The sequence below is a fragment of the Tauraco erythrolophus genome, chromosome 25, assembly GCF_009769465.1.
Source record: "Tauraco erythrolophus isolate bTauEry1 chromosome 25, bTauEry1.pri, whole genome shotgun sequence".
Classification (NCBI taxonomy): Eukaryota; Metazoa; Chordata; class Aves; order Musophagiformes; family Musophagidae; genus Tauraco; species Tauraco erythrolophus.
The window spans coordinates 5,206,186-5,229,621 of NC_141489.1; the positions used below are offsets into that span (position 1 = coordinate 5,206,186).

The following is a 23,436-nucleotide window of genomic DNA, read 5'->3' on the forward strand; positions in this document are numbered from 1 at the left end:
GGCTGGTCCGTGAGAGTGCTCGTCCCGGCTCGTTTCGGACCGAGGTGGGGACAGGAGCGGGGCCGGGGCCGGCTGTCGGTGGGGTTTGGGGAGCTCAGCGGTGATTTATTTTTTTTGGGGGGGGGTGGGGGGGGTGGGTGTGCTGCTTTCTGCCTAATCGCGGCCCCGCACCCCCAGCCCGTCTGCGCCCCCGCCGCAGACAGCGCCCCCGGGAAGGGGCAGGGGCGGTTTTGGATCCACGGGGATCCACGAGGGAGTCCCCGGGTGCCCCCCGCCACCCCCCGGTGCTCAGGACCCCGCACAAGGGCCGCGGCCCCCCCGCCCCCCGCGCGCGGCCCCTCCCCAGACCACGCCCCCTTGCACAGACCACGCCCCCATCCCGCAAACCACGCCCCGTTCCCCAGACCACGCCCCTTGCTCCGGGAAACGCCCCCATCCCGCAAACCACGCCCCGTTGCCCGATCGGCTTTCCCAGACCACGCCCCCTTGCCCTGGGCAACGCTCAATCCCACAGACCACGCCCCCATCACCTCCCAGACCACGCCCCCTGCACAGACCACGCCCCCTTGCTCCGGGAAACGCCCCCCATTCCGCAAACCACGCCCCGTTGCCCAATCGGCTTTCCCAGACCATGCCCCTTGCCCCGGGCAACGCCCCATTCCACAGACCACGCCCCCTGCCCCATCGCCTTCTCAGACCACGCCCCCTTTCCCTGGGCAACGCCCCCACCCCGCAGACCACGCCCCGTTGCCCAATCGCCTTCCCCGGGCCACGCCCTCCCCGCCGGTCCCCGCCCTCCTCCCAGCCCCGCTCCGCGCTCCCCGTTCCAGGACTACGACTCCCGTCGTGCCGCCGGCCCGGAAGAGGCGTGGCCTGTCCCCCCCGCCGCTTCCGGGCTGGCGGTGAGGAGGGAGTGAGGGAGCGGTAAGATGGCGGCGGCGGCGGTGCTGGAGTTCCAGCGCGCGCAGTCCCTGCTCTCCACCGACCGCGAGGCCTCCATCGGCATCCTGCACTCCATAGGTGAGGCGCCGCCGCCCGCCCTCGCCCCGCGGGCCGCCCCCGGCCGCCCGCCGCCGCCTCCCGCCCGCCACCGCCGCCGGCTGCTGACTCACCGTGCGCGCCGGACGGCAGCGCGGCCTGCGCCCGCTCCGCCGGCCCCGGCCCGGCGCGCTCCGCTCCGCCGCCACGAGTCCTCCGCCCGCACCGCGGGCCGGGGCCGTGCCGCTGCCCGCCGCCGGTGAGGGCCCCGCGGGCCGGAGCTGCCGGGGGGAGCGGGCGGCCGCGGCGGAGCCCCGCTCGGGGAGCGTGTCAGCGAGGCCGCGCGGCTCGGGCCGGCTTCTCTTCCCGGCTCCGCGCCCTGCTCCCCCGGGCGCAGGCAGCGGCGTGTGAGCTTCGCCGCCGGGAAGCCCGTGGAGCGGCGCGTCCCGGGGCTGCGGCGGGCGGGAGTCCGCCTGTACCGGCGGCTCGCTTCTGGGGCTTTTCGGTTGTGGGGGCGCGGGGTGTGGGTGTTGCGCCGGTGCGCGGCGTGCTGAGGGACGAGAAGCTCTGCTGGAAATGGTGTTTCCTCTTACGACGCCAAAATGCACCCGCTCTTTAAACGACCTTCGAAGCGCTGCGCAGAAAGTTTCCCGGAGTTTTTCTGGAGTTGTTACTCGTGCTCGTCCCGAGGCAGAGGCTGTTTGCAGCGGTTGCCTTGTCCCGGGCTGTCCCGGGCGCTCCGCAGTGCCGAGAGGATGGTGGTGTTGCCAGGCGGTTCGTAGGTACAACGCGAACATCCCTCTTTATTTGGGGATCGAGGGAAGGGAGGGGCAGTGTGCTCAGAACAGGTGTATGAAAGCGTAATTCTCGATTTTTGGAACCTTTCTGAAAAGGTGCTGTGACCTGCTGTCACCCCGCCGTGTTGGGTAAATAGGTGTTTCCCAGTGCCTGTGTTAGACCTTGAAACTGGAGCTGCTGGATGGAATTGGGAAGCTGTTCGCCCCTCTTGGTGCTTCTCTGGATAATTGGGAGTCGGCGTTCTCAGGGCTGGCACACACTTAGGATGTTCCGGCGGGAGCGACAGCTCGCCTTGCCGGTTGGTGTAAGCTGGAGCCAGCCGGAGAGCGTCGCTGCGAAACTTTGGGAGCCAAGTTACTCTGCTTTGACCCCGCACGTGTTAAATTATGGGGACTGGCAGCCCCAGTCTGCGCGCGGGGGCAGCGGGGAGGGGTTCAGCCCCCTCTCTGGAGCTGGGCAGGGGTCTTGCCTTTGCTTGGGTAGAAGTTGGATGAACGCAGCTGCGCAGGGGGTGCTGGAGGTGAGTACTGACACGGCAGCCCGTGGCAGGCAGGAATGTGTTTTGTGTTGTGGAAAACTTACAGAAAATTGATGTGTAAACACAGCTTTGGTGCTGCTGTGTGTCATGGAGTGACAGGACATGGGACAGTGGCTTTAAACTGAAAGAGGGGAGGTTTAGATTGGATATAAGGAAGAAGACTTTCACTCAGAGGGTAGTGAGGCACTGGAGCAGGTTGCCCAGAGAAGCTGTGGCTGCCCCATCCCTGGAAGTGTTCAAGGCCAGGTTGGATGAGGCTTTGAGCAACCTGGTGTAGTGGAAGGTGTCCCTGCCCATGGCAGGGGGTTGGATCTGGATGATCTGTGAGGTCCCTTCCAACCCAAACCATCCTGTGATTCTATGATTTGACCCCTCTACGTGCTCCGGAGCCAGAGTTACTCATGTTGGTGTGCAGAGTGACCATTAGGTTGTCGGAGTTCCGTGTGGGAAGGAGCACTGACTCCTGTGGCAGCTGTAACACCTGCTCCGCGCCGGAGCGAAGAGACCGGGCGTTCCTGGTGTGCAGAACCCATGTTGCTCCTGTGCCACATTCCGATCGCGGGATCACGGTTTAATACACAAAGTGGCATCACCGGAAACCCCAGGACCAGAATACCCGACCCTGGAAATCCCATTAAATTTCTTTTGCTTTTGGGGCTTCAGTGGGAAAGGGTCTGTTGTGTGGGGGTGTTTTTCAAATGAAACTTGGGCAGCTGGACGGGCTTGGTGAGACTGCTTCAAAACTTAACTTGTGTTCAGGTTGGAGCATGCAGGTGTGTCAGTCCCCTGGATTAAAGCCTTGGCGAGGTACAGACGAAGCGCTTTCTATAAACTGTGCATTTAAATTTTCCCCTTAATCTGCTTTCCAGACCTCCCAGGCCAGGCTCCGTTCACTATTGCCTGTTGTTACAGTTCCTTTTTTTGGTGCCTTTCCAGCAGTTGGCTAGTAGTGATAATCTTCCAACTGGAATAGCATCACAGGTAACTTTTCCACTCTGTTCCAGTGAAACGCGATGTCCAGGAAAACGACGAAGAAGCGGTGCAAGTCAAAGAACAGAGCATCCTGGAACTGGGGTCGCTTTTGGCCAAGACAGGGCAGGCGGAAGGTGAGTCTGAAATAAGGAACTGGGGTAATGGGTAAGAGACACACACATTGAAATTAATTTAGCCTCTTTATTTAACTGGGTAGAAGTAAAAGCGTTTTTTGGCAGGAAATCTCCTCTCAGAGAAGGGACAGAAACTAAAAAACTGGGTGAACAACATAAAACATTAATCTCGTGTTTTCCAGTATTCCAAAATCTTGCTCATGTGTTGGACAGTCTAGTTTGTGACCCTTTGACGTGCAGCTGTTTTAGTGCAAGTGACTAAAGTTTTGTCGAGCTGTTCTGTTTGAGGTAGAAGCTTCCCTTGATTTGTTTTTAATAATCTCAGAGCCTTGATTTAAATTGGAAGGTTTGTCCCAAGAAGTCCTTTCTCACCAGCAGCTTTCTCAATTAATTGATTTTTCTGCTGCAACATTACATCAGAAAATCCTTGCCCAGCTCCTCACGAGAGCAAGACTTGACAGTCCTGCTATTGTGAGTGTGTGAAAGGACAGAAATGGAGTCAAGTTCTCTATTCAATGATTTTTGAGTTGAATCTGTTCATGTCTTCTGTTCCCTGGAAAACTCAAGGCAAAATGTTTGTTATTTTGTACCCAGCAGTTTAGTTTTGTTTCTTTGCTGAAGAATGCTCGTGCCTTTCTGGAGCACCTTTCGCCTCAGGCGTTGTGGGAGCTGATACACCACGTCCCTGCAAAGAGCAGACAGGTCACTGTGGGCCAGCCCTGATATTTCCTGACAGCAATGATTCAGAACGTGGAGTGTGTGTCCTTCGCCCAGTCTGAAAGTGTGTGGGGAAAACAGGCCAGCAGAAGGTTTAATCAAACTGAAAATTCAACTGGGACACCAGACCTGATGTTAAGAGTAGTTTGTGGAAAGCAGTAGAGCAGGATGAGGTCTCAGATAGCGGCCAATGGAATCATGGAATCACAGAATGGTTTGGGCTGGATGGGACCTCAGAGATCATCTAGTTCCAACCCCCTGCCATGGGCAGGGACACCCTCCACTACACCAGGTTGCTCAAAGTCCCATCCAACCTGGCCTTGAACACTTCCAGGGATGGGGCAGCCCCAACGTCTCTGTGCAACCTGGTCCAGTGCCTCAGCACCCTCAGAGGGAAGAATTTCTTCCTTAGATCCCATGGAAATCTCCCCTCTTTCAGTTTAAAGCCATTGCCCCGTGTCCTGTCACTACACTCATTGTCCAAAGCCCCTCTCCAGCTTTCTTGTAGCCCCTTTAGGTACTGGAAGGTCTCTGTGGATCCTTCTCTTCTCCAGGCTGAACAGCCCCAACTCTCTCAGCCTGTCTCCATAGCAGAGGTGCTCCAGCCTTTGCATCATCTTGGTGGTCTCCTCTGGACCTGCTCCAGCAGCTCCATGTCCTTCTTGTGCTGGAGATCATAGTTTTATATTTATTCTGAAATGCACACTTGGTGTCCTACTGTCCAGTCTTTGCAAACATCTGTTTTGACTTGGCCCTTTAACTGATCTACCCACATCTGCTACATGTGGTTGAGTGTTCTGGACACTGGTCCTGCTGTGATTTGCAGTTGAGCAGAGCTTGTGACAAAGTAGATCACTTGTGTTTGGAGCAGCGTTGGAAACAAAGGTGCTGTTCATCTCACCTAACTGTAGATGTCCATGTCTGATTTCCCAGTGTGGACTGCTTTTATAGTTATTGGAGAAAAATAAGCCCTTCTAGCACACGATTCGTCTCTAAAAATGTAAAAATGTGGAGCAGGACAAGTGAAGCCTGCTCTACAAGTGCCCGTTTCTCTAATTAAGTGTTGAAAGAACCTCAGGTCATTAACTCAGGTGTAGGTGTCTGTGCTGTACGGGTGCCCTTTGCACTCTGGTGTTTGCTTCTGTGGAAGTAACCAAACGAGGCTCTGTCCTACGCCGAGGAAGAGGTGTGTGTTTGGGCTAAAAAGGGGGAGATCATCAGAAGGATCTCTTCAAGGAAGGGTTTGGATGCGCTGCTGGTGTGCAGAAGCCCGAGAGAAGAGCTGTTAGGTGCACGATGGCCTCCCTACCGCTGCAGAACTTGGGGTAGTTTTGAGTTTAAGGCAAAGTCTTGCATGAGTGTAAAAAACTTCGGTGTATTCTCAGAGGGTGACTAGCTAGTAATGTTTTTGTTGTTTTTTTAAGGGGAAGGCCAAGTAATTGAAAATTACAATGATAGCTGATCAAAATCAGGTTTCTGAAGGAGCAAATGTGACGTGTGTATGAATGCGTTGAAGGGAACACTAACTGCAGAGCAGCTGTGGTCTGAAGAGAAGAAAATGAACTTGGCAACATCAAGAAGCCAGTTGTGTATGTGTGGTTTGGAGTGAGACCACCAGGCTGTGATTTCTGGAGATGTGGTGAAGCTGGGGGATGAAGAAAGGCAATACCCAGCTTAGAGAAGTGCCAGCCCTCTGGGAAAGGCACTGTCACCTTCCCTTTCCGCCTGCTCTCTGGGGTGGAGTAGGCTGGTAGGAGTGACAAGGTCAGGGTCAGCCACGATTCCCCCAGGTACAACTGTTCACAAAGGTGGTGGCACCAGGCGGGCGCACGGATCTTCCTGTGCCAGGGGAGCGGATCCGGAGCTGCTCAGCCTACCGAGGAAGTTCCTGCGACTGCGCTTCCTGGCCCGGTGAAACGGATCTCATCGTGGTCGCTTGCTGCACACGTTTTGGGTTTAACTGGTGGAATTTCTTTGACAGACTCGAGGTGTCGTAGTGGCTGTTTGGCTCCTTTCAAGGGATAATTTCTTGGAGATGGACGGGTCGGTGAGCTGCAGCCTAGGGAAGAAATCAGCTGCAGTTTGGTGGGGTTTGAAGGTGACAATTGCTGTGCTGCTGCCTGGCTGAGACTGAAATCAATCTGTAGTTTTTAGAGAACTAACCTCTGGTGAGCTACAGCCTTCAGTTAAATAATAACAGTGATTCAAATCACCCTCTTTATCTGCTTGATAGAGATTAAGGATTGAACTGGTAGATTAATTACTTTTTTTTTTAGGACAGTTCTGGATTTTTGTAGCATTGCTTAAAACTGGGATTGGAATAACTGGGATCAGGAATTCAGGTGTATAGCATGTGGGCTTGTGGAGGCGCTTTCTCTGAGGATGAGCAGCAGACTTCATTTTCCAGAGCTGCTGCTCATCACTTCTCCAGAGCTGTCAATCACACCACTTCACCAAGCATTGCGTTGACTTAAAAAAAAAATATTTCCTAAAATAGTTGACAGTTACTTTGGTAGGAAAGCGAAATTTCTCTGGGAACTTTGCGCTTGCGTGTCTAGATTCTAGATGTGTACTTTGCAAAATGCAGTGATATTCTAGCTGGTGACTCCAGATCTACTTCCTAGTGAATTCTCAGGCAGCTGTTGAACGAGTCAGTGGAAAGATAAGTACTGCAGTGTATTTCATGTGATTTTTTCCTTTCTTTTCTTCCAAAGTTCCTTTCCTGCGTGGAAGAGTATGTTGTGCACTAAAACCATAGAATGCTAGAATGGTTTGGGTTGGAAGGGACCTCAAAGATCATCCAGTTCCAACCCCCCTGCCATGGGACAGAGCTGGTCCTGAGAAGCTGGGGTCGTGGCAGCGATGTACAGTAAGAGGAGTGGAACCTTGGAGTAGCTGAGGGTTGCTGGATCTCGGAGAGAGCCTCGCTGCCTTGATGAGGCAAATGGGAAGACTGGCACGTTCTCAGTTGCAGAGCTCAAAGCTAAGGATGCAGAGTGCTGTGTCCTGATGAGAAGCACGCTTGTTCCCTGTGTTAAGTGTGGTGTTTTCAAGAGCTTGTGTTAGTTGCATCAGGGAGGACTTCTCTTCCGAGCCCAGTAAGGTGATCTGGAGCCCACTTGTCTCCAGAGTAGTAGCTGTACCTCAATCCCAGGAAAACTTGGCTGTTTGTTCTCCGACAGAAAGTGCAACTCCTGTGGAATCCTGGGCACGACAGTCGTAGCGTCTTGTTTTGTTCCCTGTACAAAGTCCGAGTGGGTCACGGCAGAGGCGTGATTTATTGCACTGTTTGGAAAATAAGGCTCTGCCAAGGATTCAGGGGGCACTGGAGAGAAGTTTCGTGTGGTCTAAAACTGCACGTTCAGGTGTGTGAAAGTGTCAGTACATCACCACGAGCAGCTGGGTTGGAACACACTGAGTTCTGCTTCTTACAGTTAAGAAATGAAATCCGGCTTGATTAAACTTCTAAAATGAGTAGGTTGAAAAAGTAAAAAGCACAAGGATAGTTTTTAGATATTATTAAGATGTTCTTAGAAGGATTCTTTTGCATTGTTGTGAAACAAAATATGAAAGAAACTTTGTTTTCAACTGTTTTTACTGGAATCCTTCCAAGCTGAAATTCTTACGATCATCCTCTTTGTACTAATTTAAATGAAATTAGATTCGTCTCGTTTCATTTTGATTTTGATACCAGTTTGGTATACAGTATATTGAAGATTTCTGAAATTTACTGAAATTTCAAAATTACACAAATATCTGAAGTTACACCTTTTTTTTTCTTTTTTTACTGTCAAGTCTTGTAAACATGGTAGTACGAGATCTAGCTGATGTTTGGGTGAGACTTAAAATTCTGGGGCAAATAATCTGGGATTTCGGTGTACAACCCCACTGCTTTGAGTCAGCACTGGACCCTGCACTGGCATGGTGCTGGTCTGCAGGATGTATCGTCCCCTGCCTCTCAGCAGGCATCGCTGCAGCCTGCCCCGACGGCCGTGCGTTGCTTATCGCAGGAGAAGACTTTTGACTTGTGCTGTGCAGTTCCAGCACGGAACTCCCCTCAGCTTCCGTGAACGCCGAGTCCTGAAACTGCTGTGATCATCGCATCACAGAATGGTTTGGGTTGGAAGGGACCTTCAAGATCATCCAGTTCCAACCCCCCTGCCATGGGCAGGGACACCCTCCACTACACCAGGTTGCTCAAAGCCTCATCCAACCTGGCCTTGAACACTGCCAGGGATGGGGCAGCCACAGCTTCTCTGGGCAACCTGCTCCAGTGCCTCAGCACCCTCAGAGGGAAGGATTTCTTCCTTAGATCCCATCGAAATCTCCCCTCTGTCAGTTTAAATCCATTGCCCCGTGTCCTGTCACTACACGCCCTTGTCCAAAGCCCCTCTCCAGCTTTCTTGTAGCCCCTTTAGGTACTGGAAGGTCTCGGCGGAGCCTTCTCTTCTCCAGGCTGAACAGCCCCAACTCTCTCAGCCTGGCTCCATAGCAGAGGTGCTCCAGCCCTCGGATCATCTCCGTGGCCTCCTCTGGCCCCGCTCCAGCAGCTCCATGTCCTTCTTGTGCTGGGGCCCCCAGAGCTGAACGCAGCACTGCAGGGGGGTCTCAGGAGAGCAGAGCAGAGGGGCAGAATCCCCTTCCTTAACCTGCTGCCCACGTTGACTGCCACATTCCTTTGCTCTGTAGGAAAGACATTTGTAGAGTATTTCTACATAAAGAAAGACTTTTCCTTTGTGGGCTTGAGGCTAGCTAGCTGTGAGCTAGCAAGGAGACTAGTGGAAACAGAAATCTAGGTAAGGCAAGTTCTAATTAGGTAATGTGGGTAGTTGAAGTGTTAAGAAATGTCATTTTTTCAGCAGCGGAGCAAGGGCTGTGTCTGACTTTCTTGTGTGGCAGATTAAAACGTCAAACTGTGAGTTAATAAAAACACACTTAAGCTATAAACTCCATTGCCCATTTTATAGAAAAATCTCAAAGCATTTAGCAGATGCTTTCATTTTTAAAACGTGCCTGGGGCCAGTGTGGTTACAAATGGTGTTATAATTGGGCAAACTGAAGTAAGGGGAAGCGTGTGCCGTGCGGGTAAGGCTGGAGCCCAACAGTCACCTTTGCCAGTGCCCGTTGGGAATGCCAGGGCATTCCCTCAGGCAGCGTTTATCGCTCTTTTCCTGTAAATGACGTTGAGAGACTGCTTATAAAATGTTTGGTGTAATAAATACTGCTGTGTATAGACACATCAGGTGCTCCAGCCGCGGTGTAACTCTTGGCTGTGTGGTTCTGTTTTCCGTGCACAGAGCTGGGAGGACTTCTGAAGTATGTTCGACCCTTCTTGAACTCCATCAGCAAAGCAAAGGCAGCCCGCCTAGTCCGGTCTCTGCTCGATCTCTTCCTCGATATGGAGGCAGCAACAGGACAGGAGGTGAGGTTTAAATTCCAGCAATAGTCTGTTCCTCAAAAGCCTGTGACACCGTGATCTGACCTAGTTCGCTTCACACTGAAGAGTTATTCATGCCAGGAAACATTCATTTAATGCATTTGGATATATTCTATTAATAAAACATTAATTTCATTCACTCGTAGCCATGTTTTTCTGCAAGCCTCATCCTGCTGCAGGTTAGGAGTAACTCTCACCCTGGGCGTTTTTCTTGGATTTGCGTTGCTTTGTAGTAGAAAAACCTACAAAAAAAAAATCTTACAAAACCAGTAGAATTTTTTAGTGTGAGTAGTGTTTGGGATACGATAGGTGCTACACCTGTTCAGGGAGCTCGGTCTAGGGGAAAGGTGGGGCAGTGTGTGATGCACAGAGCTGGAGGAGCGAGTGTTCAAGGCCTCTTCAGGAGTTGGTGGGGTTAGGTGGTGAGGATTACGTAGCGTCGTTCACCCGGAGGCGTGAAGGCTCATTGCATGGGGACACAGTGCAGAGGGTGCCTTACTCTACAGAGGGCTTCTGAGGCGTGAAAGTTACTCCTGAAGTGGGAGTGGAAAAAGTTTTGCAGTTACCAAGTGTAAGCTACTTCCACTGGATGAAACTCTCCACCAGAAAACCCGTTCATTCTAAGATAGCCCACAGTTTGGATTTACTCCATTCTCATTAGCTCCCTAGAATGCAGTTGGTTTTACTTCTTTTTTTCGTCGGTGTGACTTGGGAGTTATTGGGAATGGGAAGACAGGAGCAACTTGTAAATGTATCTGATGAGGAGCCACTTACAAGCAACATTGGCCTGGAGTAGTATAGGTTGTACTGACACACCAAAGCAGTTAGATGGAAAGAAGAGCCACGGAAGGGCTGAGAACAGGTCAAGGACAAAGCCCATGGAACACTGTGCACACGGAGTCTGACACATGACAGCCTAGAAGAGGTTCTGCCACATGGAGAGGCAGGTGACGTTCTCGTTAGCCAAATTAGTGCAGTGGTATCATCTTTTAGTTCAGGTAACTTAGCAAATGTTCTTCTGCTCTGCAGTTCCTGCAGCTTGTATGTCAGTGACAGGCGGAAGAGGTTGAGGGAAGCGAGGTGGGATGTGCAGGTGAGAAGGGAAAGCCCTAAAGGGGTCAGGAGAAAATGGGTGGCTTCAGACTTTTTCCGAAGGTAATTTGATGTAAATTATGATATTTGGATGCTGTCCCAAAAGGTTTTACAGCAGGGGAAGAACTTGAAGTGACAGGGATGGAAATACGGCCAAGTCAGTAAAAACATTCTCTTTCATGCGTATTCAGAAGTCAAACCCAACTTAAGAAATGATGACACCTAACCTGTGAGGTTCCTCAGAAATGTTCAGAGGGATGCTTGCTTCCTCGGTGTAAAGTATATTAAGATGACTCTCAGGAGTCCAGTAAAGCAACAAAACTGGAGATTTCTCCACCTCCTAATGCTCCAGCTATCACTGTGCAATAAATTGAAACCTCATAGTGGCTTTTCATAAAACGTCCCCATGTAGGAAGCCGTGACGAGGAGCTGACAAGTCCCGCAGTGTAGTACAGCTACAGAGCTGCTCCAGGGAGAGCTGCGATCCAGAGGTTTTGGGAAAAGGCATTCCTGAGCCTAGCACCTCAGGATGGCTTGTATGTTATGGGCCAGTGCTAAATCGACACTGTCTTCTAGTTGAGGTGGAACATGGCACAAAAAACACACTGGGAGGAACTTCAAAGCCTTTCAGTTCATCCCTTGCCCTAAGGCAGAGCGAGTTCTCGTGTACCCAGATGTTTTTGTTTCAAACACCACCACAGCTGTTTAAGAAATGCTATTAGGATTTCAGCAGTGGTTTTTACTGGTGAAACTTTGGAAGGCAAATCTTTATTTTCATGTTCCGGCGTGGGAGAGTTGTCCCTGGTGGTCAGAAAAAGCTGTCAGAAGTCAAATGCCAAAGAAAAGCAAGCAAAGAAGGTGGTCTGGGGTTATTTTGTGACAGCTAAAGCTTAAACTAAGCCTTAGTTTGCCTCCTGAACTTTACTTTCTCTTGCAATCCATACTGTAAGTAGTGTGATGCTGTGAACGTTGTGGCACAGCGCAGGAAGTCAATCTAGCAAATAGAACAGGAAAATTTGTAGCGCAAACTCTAGCTGTTCTGTATCATTTTGTGCCACACATCTGTGAGGTTGAACTCTGGTGCCCACACGATGCAGCCTGAGGTTAAAGTGTGTCCTGTGGTTACCGAAGAGTCACTTAACCTCCCGCCCTCCAGCTGCAGTTCGTGGAAATGGTGAGCTTTACCCTGGTGATGCTAAAGGTGTTGTCCAGAGACATTTGGGGTCGGCACTGATGATGGAAGCAGAGTAAAGCAGCTCATCTCCAGGCTCGTTTTAAAGGAAAGCTAATTTGATGTTTAGCAATGCTGCCGTTCAGACAGGAACGACTTATTTTCTTAAACGACACTGTGGAGATTCAGGCTTTGTTGTGTTTTTGTTGCTTTGTAGGAAATGGTTGAACCGTACTGCTGTTTTAAAGAGGGGCAGCAGAAGGCTTTACAAATTTCTTTCTGCTCCCTTTAAGGTTGACCTGTGTTTAGAGTGTATTGAATGGGCCAAATCAGAGAAGAGGACTTTCCTACGCCAGGCTCTGGAGGTACGTTACGTCGCACATCCCAAAGCTGTGTAATAGCCCCTTTCCTTGCTCAGATTTAATACCTGTGCAAGCAGAGAACTCGTAGTGTGTCGTCCAGATCTTTGTCTGTGCCACGGATGGGTGATAGCGATGGTGCCAGAGTCAGCGACTCTCCTTGAACAGGCAGGGTTTTACCCGTTGTGCCTCTAACCAATCTTCCACACGGTCCATCTCGCAGAACCGCACCGTACAGTGTACTGAACACAAATCAGTTTAGTGAAGTCTGTGCAGATAAGAATGTAAAGTTTCATTTTATGAAATAAATTTGTTCTACCTTTCTCTGGCTTTCCTCACAGCAGTTCCTTTTCTGTTCTCCAGGCGAGGCTGGTCTCTTTGTACTTCGATACCAAGAGGTACCAAGAAGCACTGCAACTGGGTACGTCTCCCACTAGATGGTGGTAGCAGCTCTTTGCTTTGACATTAGTCTTGCGGCTGAAACGATCGACTAAGTCATTCATGTTCCTCACTAAGTTCTGTAGGACTTGGACATTAATTTCTCAGTGCTGTACCAGATCTGCCATCTTTTGCTACAGCTAGGTGGTAAAAAGCTTTAAGAGATCTCTTCATTCTCAGCATTTGTGCATTTCAAATTATTTTGGAAGCAAAGAGGAGCTGTATCCAGTTGAAGGCCATCAGGTTTGGCTCCTGCTGGAACACATGTAGCATGCTGCTGTGATCAGAGAGCTCGAAGGGGGAAACCAGCTTTCTTTGCCGTGCTAAAACACAGCCTCAGTAAAAGCAGTAGTAATGCCAGGCAACGGCAAACCTCTGAGGATGTAATTAGACAAGCTCTTGTGAAGGCAGCGTAAAGGCTTTAAGAATCTGCTTCTGCACCACCTGAGGGATGGTAATTAACCGTGTGAACTCTCCTGCTCTGCTACAAAGCAGAGTAAAGCAGGTCATCTTACGCGGGCCAGCTCCCTTCGGTGCTTTACAAACGCTGGTTTTGCAAATGGCTGCGGTGAGGTAAGGTGAGGGGGAAGCTGGCTGAAGGGTGTTGGTACAGACAGCTCAGCGCGGGGGCGGGAGCGGGGCTGGGGGATGGCAGGAGTGCTCACTGGGGCCGTGGTGACACCTCGCCAGGGACCCGTCACTTCTTAATCAGTGTGGTGGCACGAGCGCCTGTCGTGTCCAGGGTCCGGCTTGTGTCTGATCAGCATACTGAGTGATGTTAAGTGCTCCGATACACGGAGTTCAGTGTCAAATTAGAATTAGTTTGCATATGGCTGGGTAATGAGCTCAGCTTTAAGCTGATCAGAGTCCACGCTCCACAGCTATGCTTAATTAAGTTAATTAACGATGGTGGTAGCTGAGGGAGTTGTGGAGGCCTGTACCTATAGGCTGGCCTCTCTGAAAGCTCTGTCGAGGTGTCAGAGGTGTGTAGTAGTGTTCGTGTGGCTGGCCAAGACGTGGTTGTGTCTGCGGCCGTGGCGAGGAGGTGCCAGCAGGAGTCTCTGCGGGGTGTTTCTTGGGACGGTCCGTGCTCTTCCACCTAGTTATGCAGTTTCAGCTGTGGCTTTCAGCTTCTGAGCACAGCAGGCGAGGATGAGGTTCTCATCTCCGCTTGCCCTGAGTTAGATTTTTAGTTCATAGTGGGGAGGAAAGAAGGGGAGAAGTTTCCTCTAAGGCTGGCTCTTTCTGTCCTCATAACGCTTTAGTGTGGCGGTTTATCCAGGCGTTGCTTACGCTGTCCGTTCCTACCTTCTAAACTTGATCTGTAGAGGTCTTGTGCTTAAAACATTCCTTCCTTGTCCCGTATTCTTAGGAGTTGCCTGAAAATCCTCAGGTCTCACCCTAAGGGAATGATGCAGGAATGGGCAGTACTTCAGGTTTGCTCGGTGCTCTGAATGTGAGTGGTAAATCATGCTGTCACCTGGGGAAGGGGTACCAGAGTGACCATCTGAACTGCACAACCCATTCTTGACTTTCTGCTGAGTGTCTGCTGCCCACGATGAGGTGGCAGAGACACGCTGTCCACATACCCAAGTATTCTCACTGCCCTTTTCCGCCTCTAACACAGAACTGGTTGGTTCTTCTCCAGCTGTGGACTGACACTGACCTACCATTAGTTCCTCTCCTTTGTTTGTTCTTGGAAGAACAGGCTGTGTAAGTCCAGCCTCCGTTCCTCAAAGCCAGTACTGCTGCGGGGGAAGAAGGGTGTCGCCTGGAAAAGCTTGGTTTTGTGAAGTTATTGATAGCAGATGCAGAGCAGGTTACAAAGGTCCTTGTTCTTCCTTGCTGCTAGGCTCCCAGCTTCTTCGGGAATTGAAAAAGATGGACGACAAGGCGTTGCTGGTGGAAGTGCAGCTGTTAGAAAGTAAGACTTACCATGCCCTGAGCAATCTGCCAAAAGCAAGAGCAGCCTTAACCTCTGCACGGACTACGGCCAACGCAATCTACTGTCCGCCTAAGCTGCAAGCAGCGTTAGACATGCAGTCAGGTAAAGCCCGTCAGGAGGGGAAGGTCTAGGACGTGTCATGATGCATCAGTTGACTGATACTTGTTCTTTCCTGAGTGAATCATAGGAAATGATGCTAGGTGGGTCTTCAGGATGTCTACTAGTCTGCCCAGCTGCCTCAAGGAAGGATCAGCTGTAATTACATCGTTCCTGACGCATGTTTTTTCAGCCTATTTTTGAAAACCTCCAGTGGTGGAGGGTCCGTAACCTCCCGTTACACCGTGTTAGTGTAACTGTAATGTTGTTCCTGACCAGATTTGCAGGCACATACCTGAAGTGCCGCAAACTTGTCTGTCTTAACATAACCCCTTAAGAGAGGGCCTGGATGATGTCTGCTAGAAAGAAAGGATTCCCTTTACTGAAGTACCAGATAAATAAAGCACTAGGCAGCCAAATTGTTCTGTCCTCTTCCAGTCACAGTCTGAATTAACTCTGATGCCTGCCTGTTTTTTCCTCTCAACAGGTATTATCCATGCAGCAGAAGAGAAGGACTGGAAAACAGCCTATTCATATTTTTACGAGGCGTTTGAGGGCTACGATTCAATTGACAACCCAAAAGCCATCACTGCACTGAAATACATGTTGCTGTGCAAAATCATGCTGAACATGTACGTGACAGATGGTTCTGCGAAGAACACCTTCTACATTTAAATGGGAAAGGCTTTTCATTTGTAAGACTCTAAACTAGCGAAAGGACTCGAGCACGCAGACTCACTGTTTGTCTTTATGACCTGATTGATGCTTCTGATACGTTATTTGAATTATAGTAATTTACTCTCAGTTGGGAATTTTTGAGGCATGGTAGATTTAACCTGAGCATGTTGTTGAATAAACACTCTCTCCCCTTCCCTCTCCTCTCTAGCCCCGAAGATGTGCAAGCGTTAGTGAGCGGAAAGCTCGCTCTGCGATACGCAGGAAGACAGGTATAGAAACTTCATCCTTTCTATCGTCCTGATAGCTCTGAGAATACTGTGTTACTCTTTTTGTCAAATGCTTTGTCTTTTCATACCAAAACACCCTTCACTTCTGACTGTCCTGAACGAGATCCAGAACTGATTAAAGTGTCATAAGTAATTGCCGTAAGTCAGATGCCTTCAGAGGGAGTACAGTGGTTTTCACAACCTGAGAATCTGGCCTGCTCACTTTGTTTTCTCTGGTTTTCTCCTCCCTGCTTTCTTCATGAACTACTAAATGCCAAATGCCGTAAGGTACTCATGGCTCAGCCTTCGCCAACTGCTCTGTAGCCATGGATCTGATGGATTTAAATCCAAGTTATTCATTGTTTTCGCTTGTGTTGTAGCAAGTCCTGAAAAATCCATTCATAGCAGCGTAGCTGAGCAGCTTGAGACCTAGATGGCTGTAAGGTGGAAGCCAGGCAGCTGGGGAGTTGTTAAATCAACTCGTTTGTTCTAACAGGTTAACTTGCCAGTCTGCGAATGCCACCCCCGTGTTAAATCCAGGGATGCTTATATAAAGTACAGGGCCAAAAGCCAGGCGTGCCAAGGTCTGAGCCAGGCTTACACGCTGATGCCCTCGGTGGCTTTGGTCAGCCAGCTATTTGCTTTGACGCAGGAGCTAATACTGGTGTATCTCGCAGCGGACTGGGCAAGCTCTTTAGTAGGGGAGGTCAGTGAGCACATGTGCGTAGAAAAGAGTCTGAAGTGGGGATATCCCTGCGTTATCCCTTCTGGATCACAAAGGGCAGCCCTAGTCCTGCTTCATCCCCTTCCCCCGAGCGGCAGCTGGGTTGGAGACTCCTTTTCAGAGCAGGAGGGCAGTGTACGATGGAGGAAATCTCAGCTGTTCCCTGCGCTGCCCTCCTGAGATGGCGATGACCGCATGTTCCTGCAGCAGCTGTGCAAACTGAGCTTAGGGAGCAGAGGGAAAGTGGGCAGCCTTGGGGACAGCTTGGTGGGAGTGGTGGTAGCAGAAGCCTGGGCCATGTGCACGGTAGCCGCTGGGCTGTCCTGCTTGTCTTGTGCACTTCACTGCTTGGAAACTCTTCTTCTAGTGGTGTTACTGTTCTGTTTAGTACAAATATGGTAGTTTGGTTGTGGCTGAGTCTTTTGCTTTCTTTCAGCGACTGTGGGGTACACAAGAAACGTTTTCTGATGCTGTCCATGATAGTGTATCTGTAGGACTTCTGCCATGCTTCTGTCGCTCAGCAGAAGAAACGTGGCACGCTGAAGGGGAGAAACACAGCTTAAGGGCTGAAAAGGGCCATGCTCATTAAGCAAGTGCCAAAATGTGCACTTTCCCTAAAAACTATGCCAAACTTGCCCGCAACCTGATAGCAGCTGCAGCTGGTGTTCTCGAACCTTGCAAAACTTGAGTTCTTTGTTTCTGTGAAGCTGATTTCATGCTGTGTCCTGCAGCTGTTCTGCAGTTCTCCTTGTTAGCAGCTGTTCGTACTCTGCCTGTGTGGAAGTTACACTGACACGGCTTTGCAGCAAAAGGAACATTCCCATTCTGCTGCTTAAGCACGTTTTCGGTGTACTGCACGGTTGGCATGATAGCACTGAGAGGAGGATCCAGAAGAATAACCTACTCTCATTTTCTTTCTCTGCAGACAGAAGCACTAAAGTGTGTGGCACAGGCCAGTAAGAACCGATCGCTGGCAGATTTTGAAAAGGTGAGTCAGGAGACAGAAAATGAAACCTGACTGGAAAAACATTTGGGAATGCCGGGTTTGGAAAATTTGTAGGAGCTGTTAAAAGCCACAACAGGAAACCATAAAAACATTCATAGAAAGCAACAGTACACCCAGCAAACACCCCACAATAATAAACTGGTTTGGTTTTTGCAGTGTGAGGATTAATAACTTGCTCGAAACGATTTTGTTTTATTTGTTACTGGTTTTTTTGATGAGCCAACTTAGAACTGTTTCCTGTACTTTTGGTGCTGTTCACTGAGATGTGTATCTTCCTAAAAATCTTTCCTGGCTTCACCAAGAATACCACAGAGATAACGGAGAGGATTCCCATGTCAGGGAACAATCCTGTCATGCCGTCTCCTGAGTGTAAACCAGAGACTCCCGCTTGCTGAGCTCCAGCAGTGTAAAGATGACAGACGCTGCACGGTGCTCGATGGGCTGCCCTGACCTCCTGGCCTTTTCGCTAAATTACGGAATTAGATTAAGCACTGATGCTTTGCTGGGCAGGGAGGGAAGACTATAGCCTGCTCAGAGGGCCTTGGAAGACAGGAGATGTCTCACTTCCTGAGTTATTTGTTCCCACCGTGTCTTTCACAGGCTCTGACAGACTATAAGGTGGAGCTCAGGGACGACCCCATCATCAACACCCACTTGGCCAAGCTCTATGATAATTTATTGGAACAGAATCTGATCAGAGTCATCGAACCCTTCTCCAGAGTACAGGTAAATGTTTCCAGCAAGTACACGGACACGCTGGTACCTCTGTCCCCTGCTGTTGCTGGGTAAGGGACTTGTTCCTGTACAGAATGCTTCTTACTCAGAGCTGCTCAGCACTTCCAGAGCTCCTCATGTTCAGCTCAAAAATGATAAGGAGGGGACTGAGGAGAACTTTGGAAAACCCTGTTCCAGAGTCATTGCCCTTTCCGCCTGTTTCACTTACACGCACTGGAAGGTGGACGTGCTTTTAACACTGAAGGTGACAGTGTTTGGCTTTCAAGGGCTCTGAGAGGGTGTGGGGAAAGCTGCAGTAATCTTGGAGAAGAAATGTTATTTCATGTTTCAGAGTGAAATGGCTTTAGGTGTCTAGTCCATCTTCAGTTAAAATTGGATATGAAATCTGAAGGACACGAAGCTGCAAAGCAGAGAAAGCCACTGGAGATTTTTAGTCCAGAGCATTTACAGGCCCTTGAACTGTTCTTTGGAAGAGCCCCACACCTCCGTGTTGTGTGTCAAAAGTACAGCTAAAGATTTACTTAACTCTACTGGTCTCTCTTATAGATTGAACACATATCCAGCCTCATCAAGCTCTCAAAGGTAAGAACATCACTGGAAATCAGTGGCACGTCTTAAGAGGGCAAAGGAATTGAGGTCACGTGGCATTTGCCACCGGGAAATCAATGTAAGCTGTTAAACCTGACAGGTCGGCTCCGCAGCACTTACAGGCAACTGCCACTCTTGGGAACTTGGCTTTAACACGGAGAGTTTCCAGGAGGCATGGGACAGGCTTCCTGTGTGCCAGGAGGAGCTGCTGTAACGTCACCTTCCTTCACATGGGTTTTGCTCCCTGTGTTAGCGCTTGCTTTTTATTGGAGACAGATTTTCCTCTGCTGTAGTAACAGCTCATGTCATGAGCAGCTCAGTCGTCCCTGTTGACCTGCATTTAATCCTCGTGAGCGTGCCCGGAGGAGTCTTTCTTAGGCCCTTAAGATACAGGATCCAGCTAATCACTTTGAAGTTTCATTAGGGATGTGTATGTCACATTGACTATTGCAATAAATGCTTTACAGATAATCCCAACCAGATTAAGTTTTAGGAAAATCCACTGTAGTCTCTAGCCAGTTGCATCCCAAAGTGCTTTTGTCCTGTATTGCCATTAAGGCCAGAGGTTTGGAAGTGTCCCGAGCTCGGCCTTTATGGCCATTACAGCATCTGTCCTCCTTTTCTATCTGTGCAGACTTTTCCTGGCCTAGCCCTTGGTGTGTTTAACACATAGTTTGAGTAAAAGCTGGACTGCAGTCGTTTAACCGCAGCCGTGTGTCCAAAGAGCAGAAGAGGGGCTGACTGCTGGGGGGCCCTGGCGCTGGGCAGGAGATCCACTCGGTGCTGAGTGGCTTAGATGAAGCTTGGCCAACGCTTGACTAAATATTTATTTGCTAAACCAAGCTGGAACGCTCCAGGTGCCCTACTGAGTAATGCCTGTGTGAAACGACAGGCACACCGTCTTCTGCGGAACAAGAGGGCGAGACATCCTGGTGCTCTGTCGTTAAAAGCCACCGCTTCATTCCTGGTGGCATCTAAAGCGTGTGGTGGTATCAAAGCAGGGTGCAAGGAGAGGTCTGTCCTGACAGCGTGTCAGTGATAAACCACCTGCTTTTAAGTGTTCCTTGTATTGTGCCAGGGCTGTTGAGTGTGGCGTAGTAAAATTCATATTTCTTTAAGTAGTTCTGGGAGACTTTTAATTTTTCTGCTTCAATTTCAGGCTGAGGTAGAAAGGAAACTCTCACAGATGATCTTGGACAAGAAATTTCATGGTGAGTCTCTGCATCCTTCACTCTTGACTGCCTTGCTGCCCACAGGCAGGCTGTAAGCAAGCTGTGGGTTGTCTCCTCTTTGTCACTGCACCTTTGAACCCCAAGTGTCCTCCTTAGACCTCTCTGCTCTGCTTCAGACGGCTGGCGCGCCGGTCAACAGGCACTATTTGTTACTCTCTCTGTTGTCACGAAGGCTGTTCCTATTGTTCCTTCCATCTGCCTTCATGAAGCTCAAGGCTTAATTTTCACAAATCAGAAATCACGTTTAAGCCCTTACTTGCTGTGGCTGCATCCAAGGACAGCTGTGAGACCCACTATCGAGCGAAGATGGGCTCTTCTGCCTTGGAGCTTACTGGAGTATGTGCTCACCTTTCCTGGCTGATTTGTGTCAGGAGCATTTTGTGCGTTGGTGGCGGCCACCCCCACAGCACGATTGATGGGGCTTGTCTGAGACAAAAAAAATACATTATTCTTTGATAAGCGCTCAAGGAACAGCTCTGTTCTTGTTTACGTTGTCCCCAGCGTCGATTTAGAAAGCCCTCTTGATCTAGCTGAGCCAGGTGAATGGCTGAAAGAAGCATATTGGTTTGGGAATAGCTCCAAAATTATGGAACCCAGCTGCAGTGCCCATCTGGCACCTGGAAATACTTTAATTATAAAATCACTTTTTTTTGTTTCACTTGCTCCAGTGTTGTGCTGAGCCATGCTGCTGGGCACAGGGGCCTGGAGGAGGAAGGTAGCTGTTAGGGAACGTGCAGGTGTAAGCATCTCTTGGATGTCTTCTTGGCCCCCTCTCCAGGATGGGTTGTTTTTTTCTGGGTAAGCTACTGCTAATGTGGTCCAGACAAAAAACAGTCAGCCAGCCTAGTGCAACACACAAGCCACTTCCAAACCCAACCCAGCTGACGGGCCGTTTGCTGGGTAGACCCCTAAATTCCTGCTGTCTGGAAGACGTGATCTGTCGAGCTGGTAACCACCGCTTTGTGTCCGCAGGCATCCTTGACCAGGGCGAGGGAGTCCTGATCATCTTCGATGAACCCCCTGTAGACAAAACTTACGAAGCTGCCCTCGAGACTATTCAGAATATGAGTAAAGTAGTGGATTCGCTCTACAACAAAGCCAAGAAGCTGACATAGGTGAGTGGAGGCGGGAGCCGGCGGTCGCAGCTGCTCCGGACCTGTCGCTCCTCCCAGGCCAAGGTGCGGTTTGTGTCCTCGAGGCTCGTTTTCCTCTCCTCCCGATTGACGTGACTCTGTTTTCTTTTTGCAGAGTTGAATTTGCTAGCTGTCATTTGGAGAGTGTGTGTGACAGGAGAGTGAAACCTTTGGGAAAATGTTAGGAGACTCTTTTTTTTTTTTTTTTTTTCCTCTTTTCTTTGTTCTACTTTTCGCTCGGAAAGTTTTTAAACTTCCTCATCCAGTGCATCTTGTATTCCATACGATGCGTGTTCCAGTTTCCATGTAATCTTTACTGGCCAAACTTTGTATCTGGGGGGGGAATATTGTTTAAACAAAGAGGGTATTCTAAATAAAAGGAAAAAGGCTTACACTACCTAAACATGTGCTTTCCACTTCCTGAGGGATGGCAGAGAGTTAAGCAGGGACAAAGTTTTGTTACCGGTAGGTGCCCAAAACAAGTTTGTTTCATCTCTCCCTCTGCTCTGAAATCTGAGACTTAACTGCCAGTGTATAAGCAGCCAAGTTTATTCCAGTCGTACTAAACCAAAAAAGCCCCAAATGTACAGACTGCTGGTTTATTTTGAAATCTTAAAGGCCTCAGATCCCCCGGAAAGCAGCTCCACAATGATTTTCCTGAAGGCTTTCACACCCCAGGAACCTGCTTCAGAACTGTCATTGTGCCGCGCTCGCCCCGAGCCGCCCCGCGCAGCCCGCAGCCTCGAGGCGGCTGCGCCCACTGCCCAGACCATTTAGGCCAGTTTCTAACCAAGGGAACAGCGCAGGTTTCCCCCGGGGGGCCTGGATTGCATGCTATTGTTTAAAATAGACTAGATTTTAAATGTTTTCTCCCTCCCCCCTACCTGCACTGGTAGGAAGAACAGGTGAGCAGGCGTTCCCCGCATCCTCCCTCCCGAAGCTCGGCCGGCGAGGCGGCGCGCCGCTGCCCGGGCGCTGAGCAAACTGTCAGTATTTACCTCTGCTAAGTGTTTCTTTTCTTTTTTTTTTTTTTCTTTTTTTTTTTCTGTTCCGACATCCGATGTGAGACAGCTCGGCCCTTCTGGAATAACCCAGTGCAGCACTCGCTGGGGAGTTTTCCTCGTTACTGTTCCAAAGTTGTAGATGTGGGGGGTGGAGCACGGTATATTCCAGCATGTTGCATTTTATGGTGAGGTTACCAGTTAGGTTTTAATGCCATTTGGGCAGTGTAAGCTTCTGCGTCTCTGTCCTGCTAATCTTTTTCTTTTTCCTTTCCCCTCCGTCTCTTTCCCTCTCTCCCTCTCCGCGTTTTTCGTACAAAAATTATATTTTGTAAAAGGATTCTGTTTTATCAGGAAATATTTTGCCTTTACACTGAATTTTAGACTGGCTGATTTTTCTGCTTTCTGTTCACATTTTAACCTTTCCGACATTTTATTATTTTTGGTTTTGTTTTTTTTTTTTTTAAATTTCCATCTCATCCAGTCAGTCACTGTTTGGGTTTTTGGCACCATCAATATCAAATGTACAAACGGTTCTTGCTAACCAACACCAGGTATATCTGATGTTCAGATGAGTTCCAATAAAATAATTTTTTTTTCAAAAAAAAAAAAAAAAATCTGTCTCCTGTTTTCAGCTGCCGAGGCAGATAATGGGCACGTTTGGTGCAGTTTCTCTCTCCGCTTAGGGAAGGTGGATCGCAACGCGAGCTGCACGCCCGGCCGGAGCCCACGGAAGCGTCGTCGATGGTTGATGTTCCTGAGATGAGCGTGAAGGACCATGTTTTCAGCAGCGTCACTAAAGGTTGATGGATTGTGACCTGTTCCTGGCACAGCAAGTCAGAGTTTTACCAAATGAAGTTTTATAATTACCATTATTATTTTGGTGAAAACTGAATTGCATCTGACCTCTTGCACCTCTAGACTTTCTTGAAAATGCTCTGATGCTGCATTGGAGAGCCTCACGTTCGGCGTGCCACCACTGTGCATAGATTCCTCTTAAGGCTGGACAGGGTTTTTAGGGTGTAATCAAATTGATGTGAAATTTTTAGTTTTCATGTCTGAAACTCCTGCATCTCGGACACCGCCTGGTCGGGGTGGTTTAGGTGTTTTGGCAAGAAACCCAGCCTTGCAGGCAGAAAAAACGTGGTGGGCTTAACTCCTGCTCTTACGCAGGGCTTGGATTGCAGGGAAGTGCTTTTCCAGTTTCCTCAATAGGTTTTTGTTTTTGAAACTATAAATAACTTGTAAGATATTTCCCAAAAGCGGCTCTGGCCGGTTCACCGTAATGCCACTTAAGTGGCGTTTTCCCCGGGGATGCTTAGCTGTGGGTGCGATTTGCTGATGTGGGTGCTAATCGTAGGTGAGCGAGGGGGAATTCAGTCGTGGAAGCGGAGCCGA

The 23,436-nt window shown here is 49.7% G+C and overlaps 1 protein-coding gene across 3 annotated transcripts; it reads left to right on the forward strand.

Moving 5' to 3' along the window:
• Positions 1-929: 929 nt before the first annotated feature.
• On the forward strand, positions 930-22,799 carry PSMD11 (proteasome 26S subunit, non-ATPase 11). Of its 3 annotated transcripts, none has more exons than XM_086626605.1 (14): positions 930-1,020; positions 3,319-3,420; positions 9,435-9,559; positions 12,131-12,202; positions 12,560-12,617; positions 14,487-14,681; positions 15,163-15,307; positions 15,562-15,622; positions 17,269-17,331; positions 17,950-18,075; positions 18,631-18,666; positions 19,832-19,883; positions 20,877-21,019; positions 22,725-22,799. In XM_086626605.1, the coding sequence occupies exons 1-13, from the start codon at positions 930-932 to the stop codon at positions 21,017-21,019; spliced, it is 1,269 nt and encodes a 422-aa protein (XP_086482731.1). In that variant the 3' UTR covers positions 22,725-22,799. The 3 variants fall into 3 exon arrangements, with proteins under 3 accessions (XP_086482731.1, XP_086482730.1, XP_086482732.1); XM_086626604.1 differs by lacking the exon at positions 22,725-22,799 and adding an exon at positions 21,153-22,642; XM_086626606.1 differs by lacking the exons at positions 3,319-3,420; positions 22,725-22,799 and having other exon boundaries at positions 20,877-22,642.
• Positions 22,800-23,436: the final 637 nt, after the last annotated feature.

Coding starts and splice junctions, on each gene's coding strand:
- PSMD11 (XM_086626605.1), top strand. CDS start 930: ATGGCGGCGGCGGCGGTGCTGGAGTTCCAGCGCGCGCAGTCCCTGCTC. Junction 15,308..15,561: donor TGCAAAATCATGCTGAACAT/GTACGTGACAGA, acceptor TCTCCTCTCTAG/CCCCGAAGATGTGCAAGCGT. Junction 18,667..19,831: donor GCCTCATCAAGCTCTCAAAG/GTAAGAACATCA, acceptor CTTCAATTTCAG/GCTGAGGTAGAAAGGAAACT.